Consider the following 23372-nt stretch of genomic DNA (forward strand, 5'->3'; position numbering starts at 1 on the left):
TACAGTGGTACCTCGGTTTACGAACTTAATCCATTCTGGAAGTCCAAAACCATTCTTAAACCAAGGCGCGCTTTCCCTAATGAGGCCTCCCACCGCCGGTGCCCTTCCACCGTTCGGATTCCATTCTTAGACCAAGGTAAAGTTTGCAAACCGGGACACTACTTCCAGTTTTGTGGCGTTTGTAAACCAAATTGTTCTTAAACCGAACTGTTTTTAAACCGAGGTACCACTGTATGTGTTTGCCTGAGCTTGAGTCTGGACTAAGGATTCTGAGCTCCTGTGTTCTGATTCATTACATGATATCCAATCACAGAACATTTCAGGATTTGGGCCTCTGCCATTGGCTCTTAAACTCTGACTCCTGATTCGCAGCTTGGAAGTTTAGACAGCCAATAACGTAGGGAGTGGGAGTGGCCCGTGCCTTCAGAAAAGTAAGCAGTTGCTTTGCCCCATTGTCCAGTTCTGTTAGTTCATTAACGGTTCTTGCTGTTATCACTGTTTATCTTGCCTCATGGGAACCCACGAGGACTTTGAAGAAGCATGAACTCAGGGCGAAAAAAGGAGAAACAAGCTAAGAGGAAGGCACGTTTGGCAAACCTTCACCGTGATCAACTCCCAGCCGAAAACCTATGTCCCCACTGTGGAAGGACGTGTGGATCCAGAACTGGCCTCCACAGTCACTTACGGACTCACTGTTAAGACTGTGTTCATGGAGACATAACTGGTGTTATGTCCCTGGGGGAAAAGAGACACTTGGAAGGTCTGGAAAATCCGTATTACTGGGTCCAGCTTTGGGGGGGGGTATAAGCACTCAGACCTTTCCCCCACCCCCTCTGCTGACTCCTGCAGTGGTCACATATTACACACCCACACACCCATTTCACAGATTGTTTCCCTTTCCTTTGTAACCTCCCAGTTGCTCCACCATTTGTTCAGAAGCTCAGGCACCATCCGTGTCTTTAAAAGTACATTGTGCTGAAAGAAGAAGTGGCAAAAGACTATTGCTTTTCCAACTTCCTCCTCCCAACAATATATACTTTTCAAGATGGAGACCCCATAACAAACTGAGCAGTCAGTCAGTAGGATGCTGGGAGATTTGGCAGGCACCAGAGGAAGCCTTCAAGGTCGCATGCCTTAACCGGAGCTGTATAAAATGGTGACATAGCCGGAAAGGTGCTTTTTAAAAAGGAAATTCAAGAAATCCGGGGTTCTCTTAGTTATGTGTTGGGATACTACATGTGCAAAATAGAGCTGTTGCAGCAGCTGTTTAAATAAACACCAGGGTCAGGATCCTCGGAATTAATGACTAAGCAAGCTGGGATTTTCCCCATCTGGGCTCAATAACTTGGAGAAAACAAAGACACAGTTTCATGATCTAAGGCTTTTCTACCAAAACAGTAACATTCTTTCCTCATTAAAAAAAAATAAATTAAAAATCCCCAGATTTCTGCATCTTAGAAATTCCTTTGGAGGAGGAGGAGAGCTATCCCAAAGCACTGAATTCAGGGAGTGGCAAAGAGGAAGGGAAGGCTTGAAGGAGTTTCCAAAGAGGAGGGACAGAAGGACTGAAAGGTCGCGAGGAACTCAAGGGAGATCGATGTGGAGGGAAGTCATGTCCCTGCACTTCCCATTAGCCATTTGTTCTCAGGCTCTTCTGGGGTGTCATAAAGGTTTGAGTCCTGACTTCCTTTTTCTAAACAGAAAGCTGAAAAATGCACACCACTCTGCCTCCTTTTTACCTGGGATAAATGATTTTTATGTGGTGGGTGGGTGGGTGTGACCACAAGGTAGGCCAACCCTATGGACCAGGTATTATTATTATTATTATTATTATTATTATTATTATACTGCCCTATACCCTAGGATCTCAGGGCAGTTCACAGAATAAAATGAAGATATAAAACCATAAAACACATGATAAAAACAACAAGCTAATAACCCCCCCCCCAAAAAAACACATTTTAAAAGGGCATAGGATGTATAGGCATAGGCTGAAAAGTGGGACAGAAATTGATCTGCTATCCCCCAAAAAAACTAATAACTACCAGCAGGTTGTTGAAAGTCTAGAGGGTGAAACCCAGAGTTTTGTAGGGAAACGGTGATTACTGAATGACCGCATGACTTAATAAGAGACATGTGGGGAGCTGAAGCCTCCTAGAGTTTGTGCTTTGTGTAGACACACAGTTTGTTGTCCTGGGGTGAGAACACTTTTGGGATTATTTTCCAAGAATCTTCCCCAGTTTGGTGCTTTTCAGATGTTTTGGACTGCACTGTCCATCACCCCAGACAGCATGTGAGACAAGGTGCCCTGTCACGGTTCTGTTGACCATCTGTCATTCTCAGGATGAAGGCCGGGCTTTAGCTGCTCTGCAAACAGTGCTCCAAATGCAGCCCTTTACTTTTGCCCACTGAAGTGAATGGCAGCCCTTATGTTATGTGGCAGAAAGAAAAGGGGTGCGTTCAGGGTGACGCCTTAACCCCATCTTTGCTCCTGCTGACCCCCACTTACTCAAAACACAACAGTCCCTCCAACTGCATTGCCAAACCTGTGTACAGTGGTACCTTGGTTGTTGAACTTAATCTATTCTGGGAGTCCGTTCAACTCCCAGAACCATTTGAAAACGAAGGTGAGGCTTCCAATTTGCTGAAGGAGCTTCCTGCACTCAATCAGAAGCTGCAGAAGCTATGTTGGAAGTTCGGCTTCCAAAAAATGTTTGCAAACCAGAACACTTACTTCTGGGTTTGCGACATTCGGGAGCCAATTTGTTCGGGAGCCAAGCTGTTTGACAACCAAGGTACCACTGTATTTGCAAAGTCCCATTGTATTTCCTGGGTCATGGCAGGCTGCAAAAGAACATTGGGTTAGCATGACTGCTTTATGTATAGAGTGAAAACAGAAAAGCACAGAAGAGTCTTAAAACAGAACCCAAAGTTTTGTGCAGCAGTAATTTTAATATTTGTAGAATGCCATTTTTGTGAGGCAATACATGCAAATTTACAGTTAGGCAGGAGCATTCTTTGGGGTGCACATAAGATGTGGTTGAGAATCTCTTGGCCAATAGTGGGACAGGTTCTAGAAGTCTGGATTGCACCATCAAGAGTTGGATTAAAAGTATTGCACTAATATAGCTTTACTCAGTAGGGTAGTTGCACTAGGAAAAAACATCAGCAGATAATTTGACTAGTAGTGAAGTAGGTTCTTTGGAGAAGTATGACTAATAATAACCTTTTAAAGGAAGAACAACTGGGCTAAAGCCTGACTCACAGATTCACGTTTATCACTTGAGTACTGTACACTTGACGACTGTGTGATCATCAGCTACCCTTCAAAAGCATTAAGATGTGAAAGTTCTGTGTGTCATGTTAGATCTGTCATGGCTCCATTGAAACATGAAAGTTTGGATGGGGCAGTCACCAAGCGATAAATATGCATGTGTGAATCAGTCCTTCGTTGCCCCTTAACCACAAAGAGCCCAGTTGTAGCCTGGGCAGAATGTGAAGCCATTTTATCTAGCTCTCAGCAGTCCTAACAAATTTGAATCAAGGCATGGAGAAATGTTTTATCTGTTTTGGGCGGTGGGAGCGAGCTCAAAAGTGGTTAGAGATGTTCTACACTTAAACCTCTCTTTGGTGTTTGAATGCAATAGCCCAGGAATCTCCAAAAGTGAAGTAGGCTTGGCAACATTTGATCTAGCTACTGTAAAGGTAAAGGGTAAAGGGACCCCTGACCATTAGGTCAAGTCATGGCCGACTCTGGGGTTGCGGCGCTCATCTCGCTTTATTGGCCGAGGGAGTTTTGTGCAGCAGTAATTTTAATATTTGTAGAATGCCATTTTTGTGAGGCAATAAATGCAAATTTACAGTTAGGCAGGAGCATTCTTTGGGGTGCACGGCGTACAGCTTCCTGGTCATGTGGCCAGCATGACTAAGCCACTTCTGGCGAACCAGAGCAGCCCACGGAAACGCCGTTTACCTTCCCGCCAGAGTGGTACCCATTTATCTGCTTGCACTTTGACGTGCTTTTGAACTGCTAGGTGGGCAGGAGCAGGGTCCAAGCAATGGGAGCTCACCCCGTCGCAGGCATTCGAACCACTGACCTTCTCATCGGCAAGCCCTAGGCTCTGTAGTTTAACCCACAGCGCCACCCGCGTCCCCTAGCTACTGTAGCTGTGCCTTTATTAGTAGCTTGCAGACATTAACAGGGAATGATTTCCTCCAAACTGTAAAAAGCTGCTAATTTTTGTGGGCCATTATCCTGTTAAAGGCAGAATAAGCACAACAGCCTTTTTGTTGTTGTTCTTCATCCACTGCCAACATTAGTGTAAAACTCACTGCTAGGTGGCAATGACTTTATTTTAGATGAGGGACGCGGGTGGTGCTGTGGGTAAAACCTCAGCGCCTAGGACTTGCCGATCGTATGGTCGGTGGTTCGAATCCCCGCGGCGGGGTGAGCTCCCGTCTTTCGGTCCCAGCTCCTGCCCACCTAGCAGTTCGAAAGCACGTCAAAGTGCAAGTAGATAAACAGGTACCACTTTATAGCGGGAAGGTAAACGGCGTTTCCGTGTGCTGCGCTGGTGCAGGCTCGCCAGAGCAGCTTCGTCACGCTGGCCACGTGACCCGGAAGTGTCTCCGGACAGCGCTGGCTCCCGGCCTCTTATGCGAGATGAGCACGCAACCCCAGAGTCGGACACGACTGGCCCATACGGGCAGGGGTACCTTTACCTTTACCTTTAAGAAATGGAGGAGGATGGAAGAACGGAAGCCCCTGTTGGACTATTTAAAGAAATATTATAATGTGATGGATTTGTGATCAGGATTTGAACTATGAACATCAGAAATAATTAGAGACTATTGTATTATGGCTATCGTATAGAAGAGTGAAGATAAGCTGTGGCAATAAGAATAAAAACACCACGGAAAATGGGATGGGAAGTCGATAAAACAGAAGAAAAATTATTATGTATGGGAATTTTATGTGAAAGTTGTGGAAATTCAATAAAACATATTATAAAAGAAAAAAGAAATGGAGGAGGAGAGGATGTCAGATTCAGGCTCCTGGACCACCTTTTGGAGAATGGAGCTGATCCTGAATATAGTGCCTATGACTATCCCTTGTGACAGCCACCCCTGCCTGACATATTTGGATCCACTGACAACATCTGCAGCTGCCTTATTAACTACAAGAAACTAGCATTCTTCCTAGCACAAGGATGTAATCAAAGGCATGCTGTGCTCCTTTGGGGATAGTGACACAGGAATATAATACATCGTTTCTATCTGTCCATTACGAAAGCAAGTAGTACAGAAATCTTTTAGCGATTATAACATCGACACGGTTTCAAACAAGCTATCATTTATTTGATTGTTATATCAATGAGCTAAACCTTAGATTGATTAATGAAGAGGATTTGCTAAACCGTGAGTTAAGGTCCTACTTATTCATTCCTGGGAGGGAGCTATGAAACAATACATTGGAGGTGACAGTTCTTTACAAAATGGCGGGAGCTTCCATTGAATCGCAACGGAGGCTTACATTCCAATATGTTAATCTGACCCTTGCATTGAGACCCAATCCTTCCCCACTATGCCCTTGATCCAGTCCAGGTAGTTCATGACTTTGGTGTAAAAGCCATAGCCGTTGCCGCAATCGATGCCCCAAGAAACAATCCCTGAGACCACCCAGCGCCCAGTCTGCGGGTCGCGCACAGCAAAAGCCCCCCCACTGTCGCCCTGGCAGGTATCTTTTGTTTCGTGAGGGGAACCTGCACAAAACATGTTCTCTGTGAAGACTGGGTCCCGGCCGTCAATCTTCTGCCCTTTCAGCCACTGCTGACAGGATGAACGCCTTGCTACTGGAATCGGTACGTATTTTAGCTTGTAAGCAAGGATGTTCTTCTCTACTCCAAAGCCACTGGCATAACCCATCCATCCTTGAGCGTAGAAGGTGCTGTTCCCTGGATCCGGGAGACAGATTGGCAGCATGGCAGGCCCAAGTGTCACTGGGTCCTCCAGCTCCAGAAGGGCAATGTCCCCGTCAAAGTTCTCCGGAAGGCCCTGGTTGTACGCTGGGTGGATGTAAACCTTACGGACGGGGCGATTGCCCAGCTTTACGAGTTCCTCCACGTCCGTGTGTCCCAAGAAGACTTGAGTCTTCTTAATCACCTCAGAGAGCTCAGGGCTCTGAGCCATCCGAGATGCACTGCTCGGCTTGGGGTACAAATTGTGCGCTGCGGTCAAGATCCAGCGGTCACCCAGCAATGCCCCGCCTCCACGTCCGGTGACGAATGTTTTCGCTTGCCATGGGAAGCTGCCTTCTGGCGCCTCTTGGCCATCAATAATCCGTTGGGTTATTTTGATGGGATTGTCCGGTCTTCCACAGACTGCAAGAGAGACAATATGGTCAAGAAAGGCGACAGCCTCCTGCCTTTTCCCATTTCCCACGTGACATTTCCTTATTTTGAATGCTTCCATTCGCTCTTAATAGAACATGTCAGACCTTCCCCACATAATCAGCTTTTCCCCACCAGCATTTGCTCTTATTATTAACACACTTAGCCCAGTACCTGGAGATTCAGGACAGATAAGAGAACATACTCTTCTTAAACAGGGCATTGTTAAACTGTGTCATTCACCACCATAAGCTGGGTGGCTTTGTCCAGTGCTTTTTTTCTGGGAGGGACTCATGGGTACACTTACCCCTAAACATTTTGTGACTCTAATGGGAGAAGAAACTAAAATTTTAAGTTTCTTCTCTAGCATGGTGAATCATCAGTTCCGTTGCTAACCCCGATGGCAGCCTTATTTCCTGTCACGGTGTTTCCTGAGTCTCAGATGGAAGCGAGCGTTTAATGTGTGAAGCAGTGTGGAATGTGGATGTGTGGAATCGGGAAGATGTTAGTGCACACAACCTCGTGCCAATGTGGAAGTCACTGTGAGCTGTCAGCTGCGTAATATGAGATAACACATGTTCTTTGTACTTTTGTCCATTTACTGTATTTATTTTCCCCGATTTGAACTATAAAATGGTGATTTTCTTGATTCAAAATGAGAGTGCCCTTAAACATTTTTTAGAAGAAGGGAAAAAAAGCACTGGCTTTATCATAGAATTGTAGAGGATAAGGCTATAAATGGCTACTTTTCATGATGGGTAAACTCTAACACCAGGACTAGAGGCAGAATAACATCAAATACTAGTCAATGGTTCATTGATCCTTCTCGCCTCTTCAATGGTGTCCCTCAGCTTTAGCTTCGACTTCTCACCTGAGCTGTGGGCTCCACCCTTACTCACTGCCTCTGCCTTTGGCAGACTGTTCACCTGAAGGAACCTAACCTTTGGGACACTAAGGAACGGAGTGCCTGACACAAAAATCTGTTTCTCCCCCCCTCCCCACTCCAACAAAATAAATCGCCCATCCCTGGCAAAGATCCCTTTTAACCAGGAATTGCTTGAACCTCAGAACCTTAGGGCAGAGAGAACGTGCTTCACCATCAGGCTGTTGTCTCTCTGTTTTCGATCCCATCTTTTCTCCCTCCTCTCCCTCCTCTCCCTTAACCTCATGTTCTAGCTTGCTCTTTTCTGCAGTGTTTGCCTGGTTTGTTTTTTTTAGACAACATGAGGAGGAGGATGAAAGAGTGCCGATTACCTGGCAGGCACACAGGGATGTCCTCATGGTCATCTTGGTCTGTCCAAGACCCCTTAGCAGAGCAGGTATATATATCTGAGGAAGGAAACCAGAATAATGAGAGCACAGTCTGAATAAACTTTGCCTGCTTAAACACCTCGGTTTTTCGACTCTGTAAGGGCACATCTGCACAGGCTGGGATGGAAGGAGCCATTCTTGGAAGGAACAGTTCTCTCAGTTTCTCATTTTTTCCAGTCACAAATTCAGTTCTCTCTCCACATACCTGCAACAACTTGTGATTATTATTATTTTTCAGCTCCCAAAGACAAGACCCAGCAGTTGTACTGCTTCTCTTGCCTTAACTACTTTCCCACCTTCCTTGTGTCTTTAATGCAGAATAGCATTAACCCCCCCGCACCCCAGAACTGACCCATTTCTGCTTTTCCAGCTTCTGCCACACAGTACCGTACTTTTCCATCTATAAGATGCCCCCATGCATAAGATGCCCCCTATTTTGGGGGGACTCTAAGAAAATTGGGGGTGGGGGATGGCACCGAGTTGTTGAGATTTTTTAAGGAGGGATTGCCGAAAATCACTCACCCACACGCGTCACAAAATCTGCCTCCCTTCTGTCCCATTGCCAGCAAAAGCTGCCAATCGCCCGCACAAATGCCCGAGCGTCAGCCAATCAACATCACCCATTGACGCAGCAACCAATAACACGCACAATAGCTGCTGACAGCTGCGGCAGCAACCAATCAAACGTCCACCCTATGCACCACCCATGTATAAGACGACCCCCACTTTTTAGCATGATTTTTTAATTAAAAAAAAAATAGTCTTATACACGGAAAAGTACAGTAAGTACAGTAATGCCAGAGCTACACCCTGTGCTTCTGCCCTAATGTGATCATGCAGACTTTGTGAGGCAATTATTCTCCATGGGCAGATGCCACAAAAGTGGAATCCCGTAGTGAAATGGCTGTGAACATGGCTGAGAGGCCCCTCGTGGAATGGAGGGGAATTCCTGCGTCCGCACTTCACCTTTAAAGCACATTCAAAGTGTTAAGTTGTGGGTGAACATATCAGACGACACAGCGATTCTTCAACAGCTCTTGTTTATTCACAGGCCAGGACAGAACTGAACTGAACTGAACTGAAGGGTTCAGTCAGCCTGCTTATATAGAGCTCCAGTACAATGTTACCGTAGCAACTTTCTAAAACTATCCAATCACTGAATGTCACTTTCGATCCTTCATTTGCATAACTATCTACAGTATCCCCCTGCTGGCCCAGGGTGAGAACTTCAGTACATAACACAAAGCACATTCTTTTCCGGGAACCGCAGCTTTACCTGTCACAGGGATACAATTCTCAGCAATGCTTAAAAGACAGAATAGGAAAGGATTGGGACTGAGGGGGGCACAGTTTGTGCTGAGCAGGACTCACCTCCTCCATTACTGAAAAGGCGGTAATAGCGTTCTTTGCAGCTGTACTTGACAACTGACAGGTAGTCGTTATTGTTTGGCTGGGACTCATAGCTGAAGTCCCCATTGGTCAGGCTTTTCGGTTCGCCGCAGTTCACAACTATGAGACAAATTCGACAAATAAATGAAGGGGAGGAAATATTTCTTTCAGGAATCCTTTCAAAGTCCAGCTGGGTCACAATCATTCAGTGGTGATTTCCTGCTACCAGTTGCCTACTAAAAAAAACCCCACACCCCTCAAGATGGCTTCCCACCCATGGCAAAATGATTACAGACCCTCCAAGCACCCCTATTTTCCAGGGACAGTCCCAGATTTACAGGTGCCATCCCAGTTTCTGATTTGATCCCAGAATGTCCAGCTTTTCCTTAGGAACAAGAGTCTCCTAACAATTATCAGCATCCTTCACAAAACCTTCCCTCTGAGGGAAGAAGCCACGACTGCTTAAAGAGATTTGATGCTGCTTTCAAGGTTGAGTGCAGAAGGGGCCTAGACCTTGGGAACAGGCCTAGCCCTAGATGTTTTGGCATTTGAAGGCTGCCCCCCACCCCATCCCTCTAGCAACTAAATGACCTTAAAATAAATGAATAAAATCATTGGCAACTTGCCATCTTTAATAGTACCGTATTTTTCGCTCTATAAGACACACTTTTCCGCTCCTAAAAAGTAAGGGGAAATGTGTGTGTGTCTTATGGAGCGAATGCAGGCGGGAGGCTCTGCTCAGCGCTCCCTTTAAAGAGCCACGTGGAGTGTGTGTGCAGCTCTTGGGGGCTTTTCCCCGAGGAGGGAGAAGGGCTGCCCTTCTCCCTCCTTGGAGAAAAGCCTGCAAGCGCAGCACACACGCTCCACGCGGCTCGTGAAAGGGAGCGCTGAGCAGAGCCTGGGATGCATACAGGCTTTGCTCAGCGCTCCATTTAAAGAATATTTTTTTCCTTGCATTCCCCCTCTAAAAACTAAGGTGCGTCTTATGGAGCGAAGAATACGGCACTTCAGATCTGTGACTAGCTACTCACTTTCACATTGGGGCATCGGGCGGTGCCACGTCCCATCCTTTTGGCAGACAGCAGTGAAGGATTTCAGTGCTTTGTCACCCTGCTCAAAAACAAAAAGGCAGTCGAGGGTTGGGCAAGTCCCTGCACACAGCTATGCCCCTTACCTTTGTCTCAGGCAATGTCGAAATTAACCAGGTTACCGGTCACTTGCGATGCCTGGGGATCATTGGATTAGGACTGATTTCACACACAAATATCACATCCTGTAGAAATCGACCAGCTATATTTTATCTGCACAATCAGAATGAATTTCAGGAACCAAAATGCGTTTTTTGTGCAACCTGAGCAGGAGCAGTGGACGACGTCATAGCTAATTGTTGTCGCTTGACTTCACTTACCCCACCCCCACAGTTGGGAAGGCTATCCCTGCATTTATGAATGGTCCGTGTCACCATTAAGAAAAAGCAGTTGGACTAGGCCAATAGATATGTGGACAGTCCCTGGACATTCAAGTGGCTTTTCTTCTTTACATTCTCAAAGCTCTTAACCTGGCTCAAGGTTGCCATCTGAACTAACCAGATGAATCAATCACAGTCAGTCCATCATTTGAAACATAAGAGTGGCAACTATACATTCAGTTTTGGATTAAGGAGCCATTTGGTGCCTAGCTTATATATCTGAATTTCTAGCACTGGTCTCAGGTAGCTGTTCTCCTGTCCCCAAACTTCTTGTAGCATTACTACTAAACAAAAACCAATTATTTGTATACTTGTTGTTAGTCAAAAGGTTGAGAAGCTATTGAAAAGCAGTGTTTTTTGTTTTGTTTTTAATAGAAAAGACTTGTAACCGCAACACAACCACAGTGGCCTTTTCAGCGTTCTAGCCCCCGGCACACCTCCATTTTCAGAGAAGTCTGGGAAGGCATAAAAACAGCCTAGGAGGCGAACAGAGTGTCCTTGTGCCATAGAGAGCTCCCTCACATCAGGCATAGCTCCAGGAAGGCAAGCTGACAAGCTACAGTTGACAAGAATTATCTTTCTTATTTTGTTTTGTTTTGTTTTGCCTTTCTCCTGACACTTTGCAGCACTCATGAAAATTGATAAAATGAGCAATGTGTTCTAGCTCAGGCGCCTACATATAGTGCTCCTTTGGTTTGGTCAACCTTAGCTGGAGTCCAAAATGACAAGAACAGCTTTGCTGCACCCCACCTGGGATGGCTTCATGACCCACCTGTTGGATCCTGGCCAGTGGGTGGAAGACCTATATCTTAAGATAGCAAATACTGTTTAAAAATCTGTTAATTTGTTCAAAATTCTACCTCAGATTCAGGATCACTGGGTGGCAGTTTTTCTTATTTTCATTGTGGATATGTGTGTGTGTGTGTGTTAAGGTGCCAAGGGGTTGCTCGAGAGCAAGTAGGCAAATGCCTCCCTGCTTGGCTGTGAAGCCTTGCTTTTGATGCCAAAATAAACTTTATCTGTCCAGAGCGCCACTCTCCCGTGTCTTGCTCATTCACTGGCAGAATCTGTGAGTGGGCGGCGCTTAAACCTTCCCCAGCAGAGTAGTTTCTTGGAGCCCAATCTGCGCCTCCCCTCTCGGCGCGGAAGCCTACTGCGCAGGGAGGGCGTGGGTAACGGAGGACCTCTCTGCTCCCCACTTTGCTCAGGCAAGGTGTCCTGGCACCGCATGGCCTGCTTCCCACGATCTTTGGGGGCTCTCTGTAATCCATCCGGCTTTTAACCTCTCGCCCCTGAGCCGATGGCAGTTCCCTGACAATATATATATTCTGATGCTCAGCTCTGCACAGAATCCACACCCTCTGCCTTGAATACCCTGCTACCTAGATATCAAGTGTGGAGGGTGCTGGAGGCTTAGCATGTTTTGGGAAATCCCCTTGGACATGCTTAAAGGAACTCCCCATTGCTACTTTAAACCAGCCTTTCCCAACATCTCCCATCATCTCTGCTTTGAGACCAAAATATCTGGAGGGCACCAGGTTGGGGAAATGCGGTTTTAGATCCTGGCAGAGCTGAGTCAAAACTACCAAAACAAATTCTGGGGCTGAACACTGGATCAATTTCAGGCCTGCTTGTTTGTTCTGCTCTACTTTCGATTTCCCCACTTATTCATGACGCTGGCCAGAAATTATGCAATCGTCACATCTCTTTCTGCCTTAATCAGATCCACAAGCGCAGATGCCTTTGGGAGATAAATATTTGTTGAATCAGATGTTTCTCTTGCCCTGACATATTCCTTAAACTGTTCCTAGGATAAAAACTGGGAGATGTAAAAGGGAAGAGAAGCGTTTAGGAATGGAAGAATACACACACACACACACACACACACACACAGCCTGAGGGATCATGAGGTCATCAGAGGAGGGAAAGGCTTAGAAGGCAGAGAGATAAAGTAATGGAGAATAATAATAATAATAATAATAATAATAATAATAATAATAATAAAATTGTATTTATATCCTGCCCTCCCCAGCCGAAGCCGGGCTCAGGGCTGCTAACAACAATAAAATAATACAACACTCAATGTACACATTATACCTTTAAAACACATCCAAAGCACATTCTTTCCTTCTCTAAAGGTTTTGAGGTGTTTAATAAGCGTTTACGCTAATGTAATTGAGATTCATGTGTGTAAACCTACTTCTGAGCATCAGCAATTAGCATGTGATGAGTTAATTTAACCTGGGCAAAGGTCCAAAGTGTGTACCAGCCTTTAATCCTACGTGTTGATGAAGTCACACAAGGAATCATGCTTGTATGTGCCCTGGAGACCAAGACAGGTTGCAGAACAATAAAGGAGCCTGATCGTGCTGCCGTAAAGATAAGCTGGCACCTTTACGGGTGCTCCTGCTGTGCGCCCCTTCATTGCAGGGAGTTGGACTAGTTGGTCCCATCCAACTGCAGTTCCGTGTTTCTATGACTGAAGACTAAAGGTTGCATATAAGTGTATAATAAGCCACATATTATTAAGAGACTAGCCTCCATTTTTGCAGTGCCGGATTGCCAAATACACAGAGGAGGCCTTTTAGGGCCTTCGCAACAATGGATCAAAATAATATTGATTTAGCTTATTAAAATTGTTGGTTGTTAAAATAAAAAAAATATTAGGAAATAATTTGCAAGTGGGCTCCTGAGATTTTGAATGCCTAGGGGTCTCTACAGGGTTTAATCCTGCACTGCCATTGTGCCTAATTTCCCCATAAGAACACAGACACCAATGGAGAGCCAAGACCCCCTGAAATCTTGTGCACTGCTAGGCAGAGATTGGTGTGGCTTGCAACACTGGTGTCAGAAGTGGAGTCTCTTCCTTGCCCTGCTCAAAAAGTTCTGGGCGCTGCTGTTTATTAAGGCTTGCTGGGAATTGTAACTCTATGAGGGGCAAACTGGGGTGCCGATAATTCTTTGAGGGGCAAATGTGCTTCAAATGTGCTTCAATGTGTCTGCAGCCCTAGATAAATGAGTCCCACCTCCATCAGCCGATATCCAGTCCTGCAGCTGGCAATGAAGTAGTCCTGGTATTGATACAATGGCTGTAGGTCTTGAATGATGGTGAACTCATCATTTGGAACAGGCTGTGGGCAAGGGACTCCTGTTGGAGATAAGAGAGGAATGAAGGAAGCGGTGGCAGATGGCTGAGTACCATTTATCTCCGTCTGCTGGATGGGGATACTTTACTTTCTGTGCTGTACCGGATCTTCCACCCACGGCTGTATCCTGAATCATCCGTGTGGAAAAGGACGTCCACCGAAGAGCCATTGGTTTCGATGCTTCCTGGAGACGTTGTGCCACAGAATTCGCCAACCTCTTCCCCACCAACTTGGATCTGGGGAGAAGCAGAGAGTTTGGGAGCAAAGGATTTGCTGGCCGTACGAGTGTGAACGCTATTCAGCACTACACTTACTACTACTACTACTAATAATAATAATAATTTATTTGTACCCTGCCCATCTGGCTGGCTCCCAACAGAATAATAATAATAATAATAATAATAATAATAATAGTAGTAGTAATAATAATAATAATAATAATAATAATAATAATGTGATAAAACATCAAACATAAAAAACTTCCCTAAAGAGGGCTGCCTTCAGATGTCTTCTAAACGTCAGATACCGGTAGTTGCTTATTCCTTTGACATCTGATGGGAGGGCATTCCACAGGGCAGGTGCCACTACTGAGAAGGCCCGCTGCCTGGTTCCCAATAGCTTCACTTCTCGCAGTGAGGGGAACACCAGAAGGCCCTCGGACCTGGAGCTCAGTGTCCAGGCTAAACGATGGTATTTGCGAATATATTAGCTATTTCAAAAACACTCTAATGATTTCTCTTTCCAAAAGAAGTTCAGCCTGCAGGGAAGGTGGCAATGAACATACAGAAGAACATTCTCGATCTATTCAAAAAACGGCTTTCAAGAAAAGAGCAGGACTTCTTTATTCCACATGCTGAGAACTAGATACTTCAAAGATAGATTGCAGATATTTGTACATTTTGGAGCATCCCTCTTTCCTCATTTATGATCCATTTGGAGCAAGCAGGGCTGAGTGGGGGGTACAGTGGTCTACAATACCTTGAGCTGGTCATAAGGACAGTGGACTTGCTGGTGATCATCAATTTCGAAAGGCTCCAGGAATTTGAGTGTGATGATCAGGCCTGCCTCCACTCGTATGCTGTAGTTACAGCGCAAATCAGCTGGGTAGGGTTGAGGGTAACCAGGGCTTGACAAGTACCCAGATTGCTCCGTGAACAGTTCGTTGCTGCAATTCACTGCAGGGCAAGGAAGCAAAATAAGGTTTGCTGAAAGCCAGGGACCCACAGAGCATCCTTTCCTTGTAGGTGGTCCATTTTTCTCTCTTTCACCACACTATTCAACTGGAAGAATGATCGGTCCCTGTTCTGTAGCCACAATTTCTAACACAGACTAAGCCGCTTCTGGCGAACCAGAGCAGCGCATGGAAATGCCGTTTACCTTCCCGCCGGAGCGGTACCTATTTATCTACTTGCACCTTGATGTGCTTTCGAACTGCTAGGTTGGCAGGAGCAGGGACCGAGCAATGGGAGCTCACCCCATCGCGGGGATTCGAGCCGCCGACCTTCTTATCGACAAGCCCAAGAGGCTCTGTGGTTTAACCCACAGCGCCACCCGTGTCCCTTAACACAGATTATAGACCTCACCTATATCAACACGGATTGAAAGTGCAGGAAAAGCTCCCCTTTTTTCGCTCCGATGACCCATACTGTGAATGCAACAGATCAAATGGGATTATGAAGGTAGCTAATCCATACTCAGTTTTATCTTCAGTATGGAGCACATGGCTAAAACAGGAATACTGAGCATTTGTACAGCATTTGCCATGTTCAAAATACTTCACATGCTATGATTACAGTAATCTTTACATCCACACTGTAGCAAAAACCACTACCATTTTCTATACATTGCAGGTGTGAGACTGAGGCCAAAAGAGAGTGGCTTACTTAAGAAATTAATAATAATAATAATAATAATAATAATAATAATAATAATATGCCCCACCCAACTGGCTGGGTTTCCCCAGCCACTCTGGGCGGTTTCCAGCACATATAAACACGTAATAAAACATTCCCAATACAGGCAAGTTTTTAATGTTTAACGTTTTCTTCTGTTTTTATGTGATTAGTCTCAGACGGGTGACATCTTGGACCACAGCTTTCCATAAGCACTATAATGCGGCAGTCCTCCGTAGTCCCACCCATTAACTTTCTGCAATATACACGCTATAACTTTACAGCATGCATTCGAAGCACACTGTTTCCCTCAAAGAATTCTGGGCGCTGTCGGTTAAAGGTTGCTGGGAAGTGTGACACTGTGAGGCCTCAGCGACAGTGCCCAGAATCCTTTGCAGCGGGAAATGTGCTTCAAATGTGTTTCAGAGGTATAGTGTGCATACAGCCTGGCTCGTCCTCTTACCTTTACAGGAATGTTGGTCGCTCTGGAGATGGTAGCCGGGCTGACAAGAGCAGAAGTAGCCCCCTATGTAGTTGTGGCAGAAGTGCTGGCACCGAGGTGCGCCATCTTCGACGTCGTTTTCAAGGGCGCACTCATCCAAGTCTGGGGATATCCCACAACGAAAGTTAGAAAAGGTTTATACACTAATTTGGCTTAAAGGTTTGCAGGGGGTTGGACTTGATGACCCTCCGAGTCCTAATAATAATAATAATAATAATAATAATAATAATAATTTATTTATACCCCGCCCATCTGGCTGGGTTTCCCCAGCCGCTCTGGGCGGCTTCCAGCAGAACACTAAAATGCAATAGTCTATTAAACATTAAAAGCTTCCCATGTGCTGGGAGGGTGTTCCAAAGGGCGGGTGCCACCACCGAGAAGGCCCTCTGCCTGGTTCCCTGTAGCTTGGCTTTTCGCAGCGAGGGAACCGCCAGAAGGCCCTCGGTGCTGGACCTCAGTGTCCGGGCAGAATGATGGAGGTGGAGACGCTCCTTCTGTGATTCTATGCTCTGTGATTCTAGTCAGACTGACCTTTAACCTTTAGTAAGGTTAAAGCTTACTGGGAATTGATATATAATGAATTGAAAAAAGAAGTTTAAAATAACATTTGTAAAAAAACAAACCCAGAAGCTTTCCTTTGGGGAATTATAGGGACAGAACTACTCAAAGGGTATAGAAATTTATTTATGTATGCGACTACAGTGGCAAGAATGTTATTTGCCCAAAAATGGAAAGAAGAAGAAGTCCTGATGAAAGAAGAATGGATACAAAAACTAATGGAATACGCAGAAATGGCAAAACTTACCAGAAAAAAAAGAAATCAAGGTAACAAACTTTTAATAAAAGAATGGAAATGGTTTATTGAATATCTGCAAACAAACTGTAAACAGAGATGAACATTGGCGAGATTATTGTAATAACCTGCAGTTTTATAAGAGTATACATTTAAAGTTGATGAACAAATGATTAAGTTAATTTGGAATATGCATAAAATATTTAAAAATAAATTTAAGGAACTGGAGAAAGAGGGGGAAGGAAGTCAAGTTTTGAAATGTTAAAATGATAGTAAAATTATTGAAATGTATAAAATTGAAAATCATAAATTAAAATTTTAAAACAATTCTAGTCAGAGTGAAGCTGGTTTGAAAAAAACCCCCCACACCAAACAGCAGTGTTTGTCAAGAAACTACAGGATCAGTATGAATTGTGCCTACTATTGTGTGCATGCAGCTTTGAAAACTAGCAGTGCGAGCACAATGGATGGTAGTCTGAACACACCTGACACAGGGGGGCGACTTTATACTGAGAGACCCCTCCCTACTCACAGCAGTAAGCTTTGTCCATAACTCCCCAGTCAGGCCTCTGCCTGTACAGTCATACCTTGGAAGTCAAACTGAAGTCCTTTCAACTTCCAAAATGTTTGGAAACCAAGGTGAGACTTCTGATTGGCTGCAGGAAGCTCCTGCAACCAGTCGGAAGCTGCAGAACCCGCACCGGACGTTCGGGTTCCAAAGAACATTCGCAAACCGCAACACTCACCTCCGGGTTTGCGGCGTTCGGGAACCCAAACATTCCGAGTCGAAAGGGGTTCGACTTCTGAGGTACGGCTGTAGTCAGACTGCCATCATTTGCATCAGCCCCGCCTGTCCCCTTCTGCGGAGAATGGAGGCTCTATGCTCACCTACTGCTTGATAATAAGCCTGGAAGCCCTTGTAGAAGACGTTGGTGCCATTTTCTTCATTGGAGAAGTCGGAGTGGAACAGCAGCCGCATTCGGTTCCCAGCCGACAAAATCTCTTTGCCTCTAGGGTGGTTGCCGGTGGTTGAGTCTTGCTGGCCGCAGAACCTGCCTAAGTCTTTCTTGTTGGCTGTGATCTGCCAGAACCCAGTAAGGGGAGGAGAAAGTATTAGAAACAGTGGTCTTAATTGACCAAGATCCAAAGAACCTCATCCCTAGGTCTGCATGCACCCAAGCCCAGTGGGTTCCTGGCTTCCATTTCTTAAGCTGTGGTGTCTCTTTGAGGAGGACGCCATGTTGTGGTGAATTGTTTTTGAAACTGGGGGGTGGGTTAAAAAAACCAGTGCTGCTGCTATATGTTGGCCTGCGGTTTGAAAAAGAGGGAAAGGCCCTTGGAAGGTAGGTTGTTGACATCCGTCTGTCTCGAGAGACAATGGAGTGCACCTCCATGGGTGAAGTCAAACTGTTGCTTGAGCAACACCAAAGTGACCTCTCCTGGGTGCAAGTGTGGGCAGTGTCGATGGAGGTCCTGGGCTGCCCAGACAACAAGACCCCCCTCTTGGTCTCGCTGATGTGGTCCAAAGGAAAGCAGAGCAATACATTTGGCACCAGTTTGGCTACAGGAGTTGCTGGAAGGAGGCTTACAAGGTGCCATCCACTTTGGATTTGTGCAGGGCTTTGTCAGGAGTCCAGGTTCCCAGCTTGATAACACAGTAGGCATAGGTAAAGGGGGATTTATTGCAAAAGCAAACAGATAGCTCTGGCAGGTCTGACAAAGCCTCCAGCATCATTACTCAAGATGACCCTTCTGAAGACTTCTTCCGGCTGCGACAGAAGAAATTGAACTTCTGACTCTTACATCTCTTGTTTTGCTTCCTATCTAACAACCCTCCCATTCACAGACTCTTAGGGCTGAGTGGATCAGCTCCAACCTCTTCCTGGGAGCTTTGGCTGTGTTCCCGCCTGCTCTCAGCTACTGTCTTAACAGCCGGTTCGTCAAGGTCAGGAAGAGCCGAAGTCTGCAGCTGCTGGCTCTCTCCTGTCTGACTAACATCTAAGCCTCTCTGTTCCTGGCTGCTTTCTGCAGTTGGCTGCAAATCTTCTCTGGGAGCTGGCTCATTCCTGACAGGTTTACTCCTTAGCATTTTCTTCTCCTGAAGATGTCCTGCTAGGCAGCAGGGGTTTAGGATCAGGCTTTCTTTCTCCTAGATGAGCCATCTTCCCAGGTGGATGAGCTCCATCTGCCCCTCACTTCCCTCCTCAGTACATGCAGAAACCGCCTTCTTGAGCGATGGACTCACTATTGCTCTCATCTGTTCAATCCACCAGAACCTGTCTTTGCATGCAGGGGAAGTCCCTAACTCACCAGCTACCCTAAGGTTACCAGATTTTTTTCAATGAATCCGGGGACACTTTTCAACTTCAGTCGGAATGATAGTATTTTGTATGGGGACTGATTTGTAAATCTGGGGACTGTCCCCAGGAAACAGGGGCATCTGGTAACCTTAAGCTACCCTCACCTGGTTTAGCCAGTCAGTGGAAGCCATTCCTGGGGTGTGGCTGCTGTCACATGCTGACAGCTTCTAGGAGGTGAGAGCTGAGTGCAGGGTGGGGACCAAAGGTGGACAAACCGCCCCAGAAGGAGTGCATCATGTCCCCCAGCAGAGGTACTAGAGGTAAAAGTAAAGGGACCCCTGACCATTAGGTCCAGTCATGAACAACTCTGAGGTTGCGGCACTTATCTCGCTTTATTGGCCGAGGGAGCCGGCATACAGCTTCCGGGTCATGTGGCCAGCATGACTAACCCGCTTCTGGCAAACCAGAGCAGCACACGGAAACGCCGTTTACCTTCCCACCGGAGTGGTACCTATTTATCTACTTGCACTTTGACGTGCTTTCAAATTGCTAGGTGGGCAGAAGCTGGGACTGAGCAATAGGAGCTCACCCCGTCACAGGGATTCGAACCGCCGACCTTCTGATTGGCAAGCCCTAGGCTCTGTGGTTTAGACCACAGCACCACCCGTGTGGTGAGGTACTGCCCCACCCCTAATACCCCATACACCCTGGGTAGAGAGGGAAACATAATAACAGAGCAGAGACTTGTGGGGCCAAGCTATGCAAAATGGAGATTCAGCCACTTGGAAATGCAGCAATTCCTCTACCACCCCTCTGCATCCCAGGCTCTGTCCACACACACACCTTGACGTAGTCATAAGTGCAGTCCTCAGATGGCTCCAGATCGAACTGCCAGAAATTCAGCTTCACTCTGAAGCCCTTTGGCACAGAAATGTCCCAGGTACTTTCATTGTTGTTTGGGTACGGCTTGGGGTAATTGGGGGACCTGACCTCCCCAAAGAGCTTCCTTGTGGCTGGCATGGAACTGACAACTCCGAAGATGAAAGCTCCCTGCAGAAGGAGGAGTTGGAGGAGTCGGGGAAACCTGTAAACACAACACACACATTTGAGAATGAAGACCAAAAGGAAAAGGAACTTGGTGCTAAAGACCCTCACATTCAGCACTATGAAAAATCTGCTTCCGTTGAAATGTTTTTGCATCTGTTTCTGATAGTCACTGGATGGGCAAAGGAGCTAGATTGTGATCTTAAGTCATATTAAATATCTGGCTTAGATACTATTCGTGATTTAGATGTTACACCAGGGATTCCCTGTGTAATTTTAATCTTATATGTGTAGCCTTAAGGGCTAAAAATTTGCTTTTTAAAAAAGGAAAAAAATAGAAGCTTATATTTAGCAGACTGGTGAATTCTGCACTCAGTTCGGCACTTGTGCAGTAATGATGATTGCATAGTCACACTATAAAACAACTCGTTATGTGGGCTAGATGTGGAACTGGGTCTTGCATCCTTGGGCACAATTATGGATGTGCTGGGAACTGCACTAAAAAGGGTCCTAATTTTTTTTCTAGAAAAGGCGTAAATCAGCACCCATTAAATGTGAGGTGGCTAGTCTTTGGCCATGCAGATGTTGTTGGTTTCCAGGTCCCATCAACCCTGGCCATTAGCCACGCTGACTGGAGGGTTAAAAACCTGGATCCCTCAGAAATGGCATGACAGCAAGCGAGCATCATGCATTCGGTGGTCCTTGACGGCTATGCACATCTGTTCAGAGACCCTGGAACCAGTGAGGAAGAGTTGCAGGCAGCACTGAGGCCTAGCGAGAAGCCACAATCCTCTTGTGCAGTTCTTAGTTTTGCTTCCACTACTCTCAAGGCAGCAGCTTTTGTTTTTGCTATTTCTCTGAGTATGTTCTGTGCACAGCTCCTTAGACCTGAAGGCCACAAACTTTCTGGAGAAGGGGCTGGGAGGGAAATCATTAGCCATTCGCAAGAACTAAAGGCTTTGGGTCTATACAACCCCTGCTTTGACTAGTGTGGTTGTGGCTACAAAGCGTCTTGGAAGAAGCACCCTGTTGAGATAAGAGAAGCATCTAAATGGTAGTGCCAGCCTCTTCAGGGGGCTACTAGAGCAGACTGAGAACATGCCAGGTTAGAGACATCTTTAGACTATAAGTTGCACTCCTTTAAATCCGCTCTATAGGTCACTTCCCAGGGGGTTTCCAGCTGAGGTTAATACTGCAAATGGGCCATGCAGATACAGTGGTACCTCTGGTTACAGACGCTTCAGGTTACAGACTCCGCTAACCCAGAAATAGTACCTCAGGTTAAGAACTTTGCTTCAGGATGAGAACAGAAATCACACAGTGGCGGTGTAGCGGTAGTGGGAGGCCCCATTAGCCAAAGTGGTGCTTCAGGTTAAGAACAGTTTCAGGTTAAGAACGGACCTCCAGAACAAATTAAGCTCTTAACCCGAGGTACCACTGTACTGCAAAGGGGGTGTTGGCAATACCTTGTTGTTGTTGTTGTTGTTTCAAACCTTATTGAAATTTCCCCAGAAAGAGTAAATGGGGACAAAATATAGGCTGGCATTTTGATGCCAATGAAGTCGGGTGCACACTGCGAAAAAATCTGCGTGCACAAAGAGCACCCATCCCACAACAAACACCCATCTGGCAGCCGCCCCAGACACCATGCTTTGTCCATGCATCCAGCGTCATTTGATAATGGAGACACTGTAATATAGTCTTTGGATATTAGATTTGGCCCCAGGCTTTGCCAGAGTAAAGCGAAGCCTTTTGCTACCGTTACGCATGCCACCCTCTCCCTTCGCCACACAGTCAACACTCACATGCTTGCAGACTTGAGTTAACTCTCTTCCTCCCTCCCGTTCTGGTGGTCTGTGCTTGGGAGCAGCAAACAGATTTCAACAAACACTTAACCCTGTTAAGCTGAGATTCGGGGAAGTTGGGGCAGACCTTGCTGAGAGGGAGGGAAGGGGGAGATAACTGGTTTCCAAATCAGTTGGGCAAGAGAGGTGTTTTCCTTTCTGCTGTGTTCTGCTGCCCTCTGCTGTCGCCACAGAGGTGAAGTGATGGACAGAAGCTTTCACAATCAGATTCCAGAGGAGTAAAACTGTTGCACAAACAGTTCAGTTGTGCCTTAACTGCAAAGGTTGTGAACCTTGCAAAGCTCCAACCCACATCAGATGCAGAAGCGGACAGCCTCAAGCAACACTTTCAAAAAAAACATCTCCAGTGCCTTCACCTCCAAAGAAAATCAAAGCATGGGGAGTGCTCCCCTGAAATGTCTCGCTGCTTGGGGAAATGGGGAGCTTGGAAGAACAGAAATACAAGTAACCTCCCTGGGACATGTCAACATGGAGTTTGCCAGTCTTTAGGTAAAAAAGGTAAAGGACCCCTGGACAGTTAAGTCCAGTCAAAGGCGACTATGGGGTTGCGACTCTCATCTCACTTTCAGGCTGAAGGAGCCGGCGTTTGTCTGCAGACAGCTTCCCGGGTCATGTGGCCAACATGACTAAACCGCTTCTGGCACAACAGAACACCATGACGGAAACCAGAGTGCTAGTTACCTTCCCGCCACAGCTGTACCCATTTATCTACTTGCACTGGCGTGCTTTCGAACTGCTAGGTTGGCAGGAGCTGGGACAGAGCAACGGGAGCTCACTCTGTTACAGGGATTCGAACCGCTGACCTTCCGATCAGCAAGCCCAAGAGCCTCAGTAGTTTTGACTACAGCACCACCCACATCCCCAGTGCACTGCTCACATATGAGATGTATGAAAGCTGTCTTATACTGAGATAGGCTGCTGGCTCATCCAAGCAAGAGTGAGAGCACATCACCATACATTTAAAGCACACCAGACATACATCAAAAGCACATGACTACCCCCAAAGAATCCTGGGAACTGTAGTTTTTTAAGGGTACTATGTATTGTAGGGGAAAACCATAGTTCCCTGTATTCTCTGGGGGGTCATCATGTGCTTTGGATGCACTTTAAATATCTGCTGTGCATCTGCCTTGATTCTAGTTGGCTGTGTCTCTTCAGAGGAAGCTTCCTTATACTGAGCCAGACCAGTGGCCCATGTGGTTCGGTGCAGTCTACACTGATCGGCAGTGTAGGATTTCAGACAGTGGATTGTCCCTACCCTACCCAGAGGTGC

The 23372-nt window shown here is 46.2% G+C and overlaps 1 protein-coding gene across 1 annotated transcript; it reads right to left on the minus strand.

The window, feature by feature from the left end:
- Window positions 1-5336: 5336 nt before the first annotated feature.
- C1R (complement C1r) lies at window positions 5337-22192 on the minus strand. The gene is made up of 11 exons (XM_080987123.1): window positions 22040-22192; window positions 20034-20274; window positions 17779-17971; window positions 16059-16199; window positions 14682-14878; window positions 13792-13939; window positions 13584-13705; window positions 10121-10199; window positions 9072-9209; window positions 7644-7718; window positions 5337-6380 (listed from the first exon to the last, which is right to left on the minus strand). Coding segments are annotated over exons 1-11 (2172 nt in total). The 5' UTR covers window positions 22042-22192; the 3' UTR covers window positions 5337-5544.
- Window positions 22193-23372: the final 1180 nt, after the last annotated feature.

This window comes from Podarcis pityusensis, assembly GCF_964106645.2.
Source record: "Podarcis pityusensis genome assembly, chromosome: 17".
In the NCBI taxonomy this organism is placed as follows: Eukaryota; Metazoa; Chordata; class Lepidosauria; order Squamata; family Lacertidae; genus Podarcis; species Podarcis pityusensis.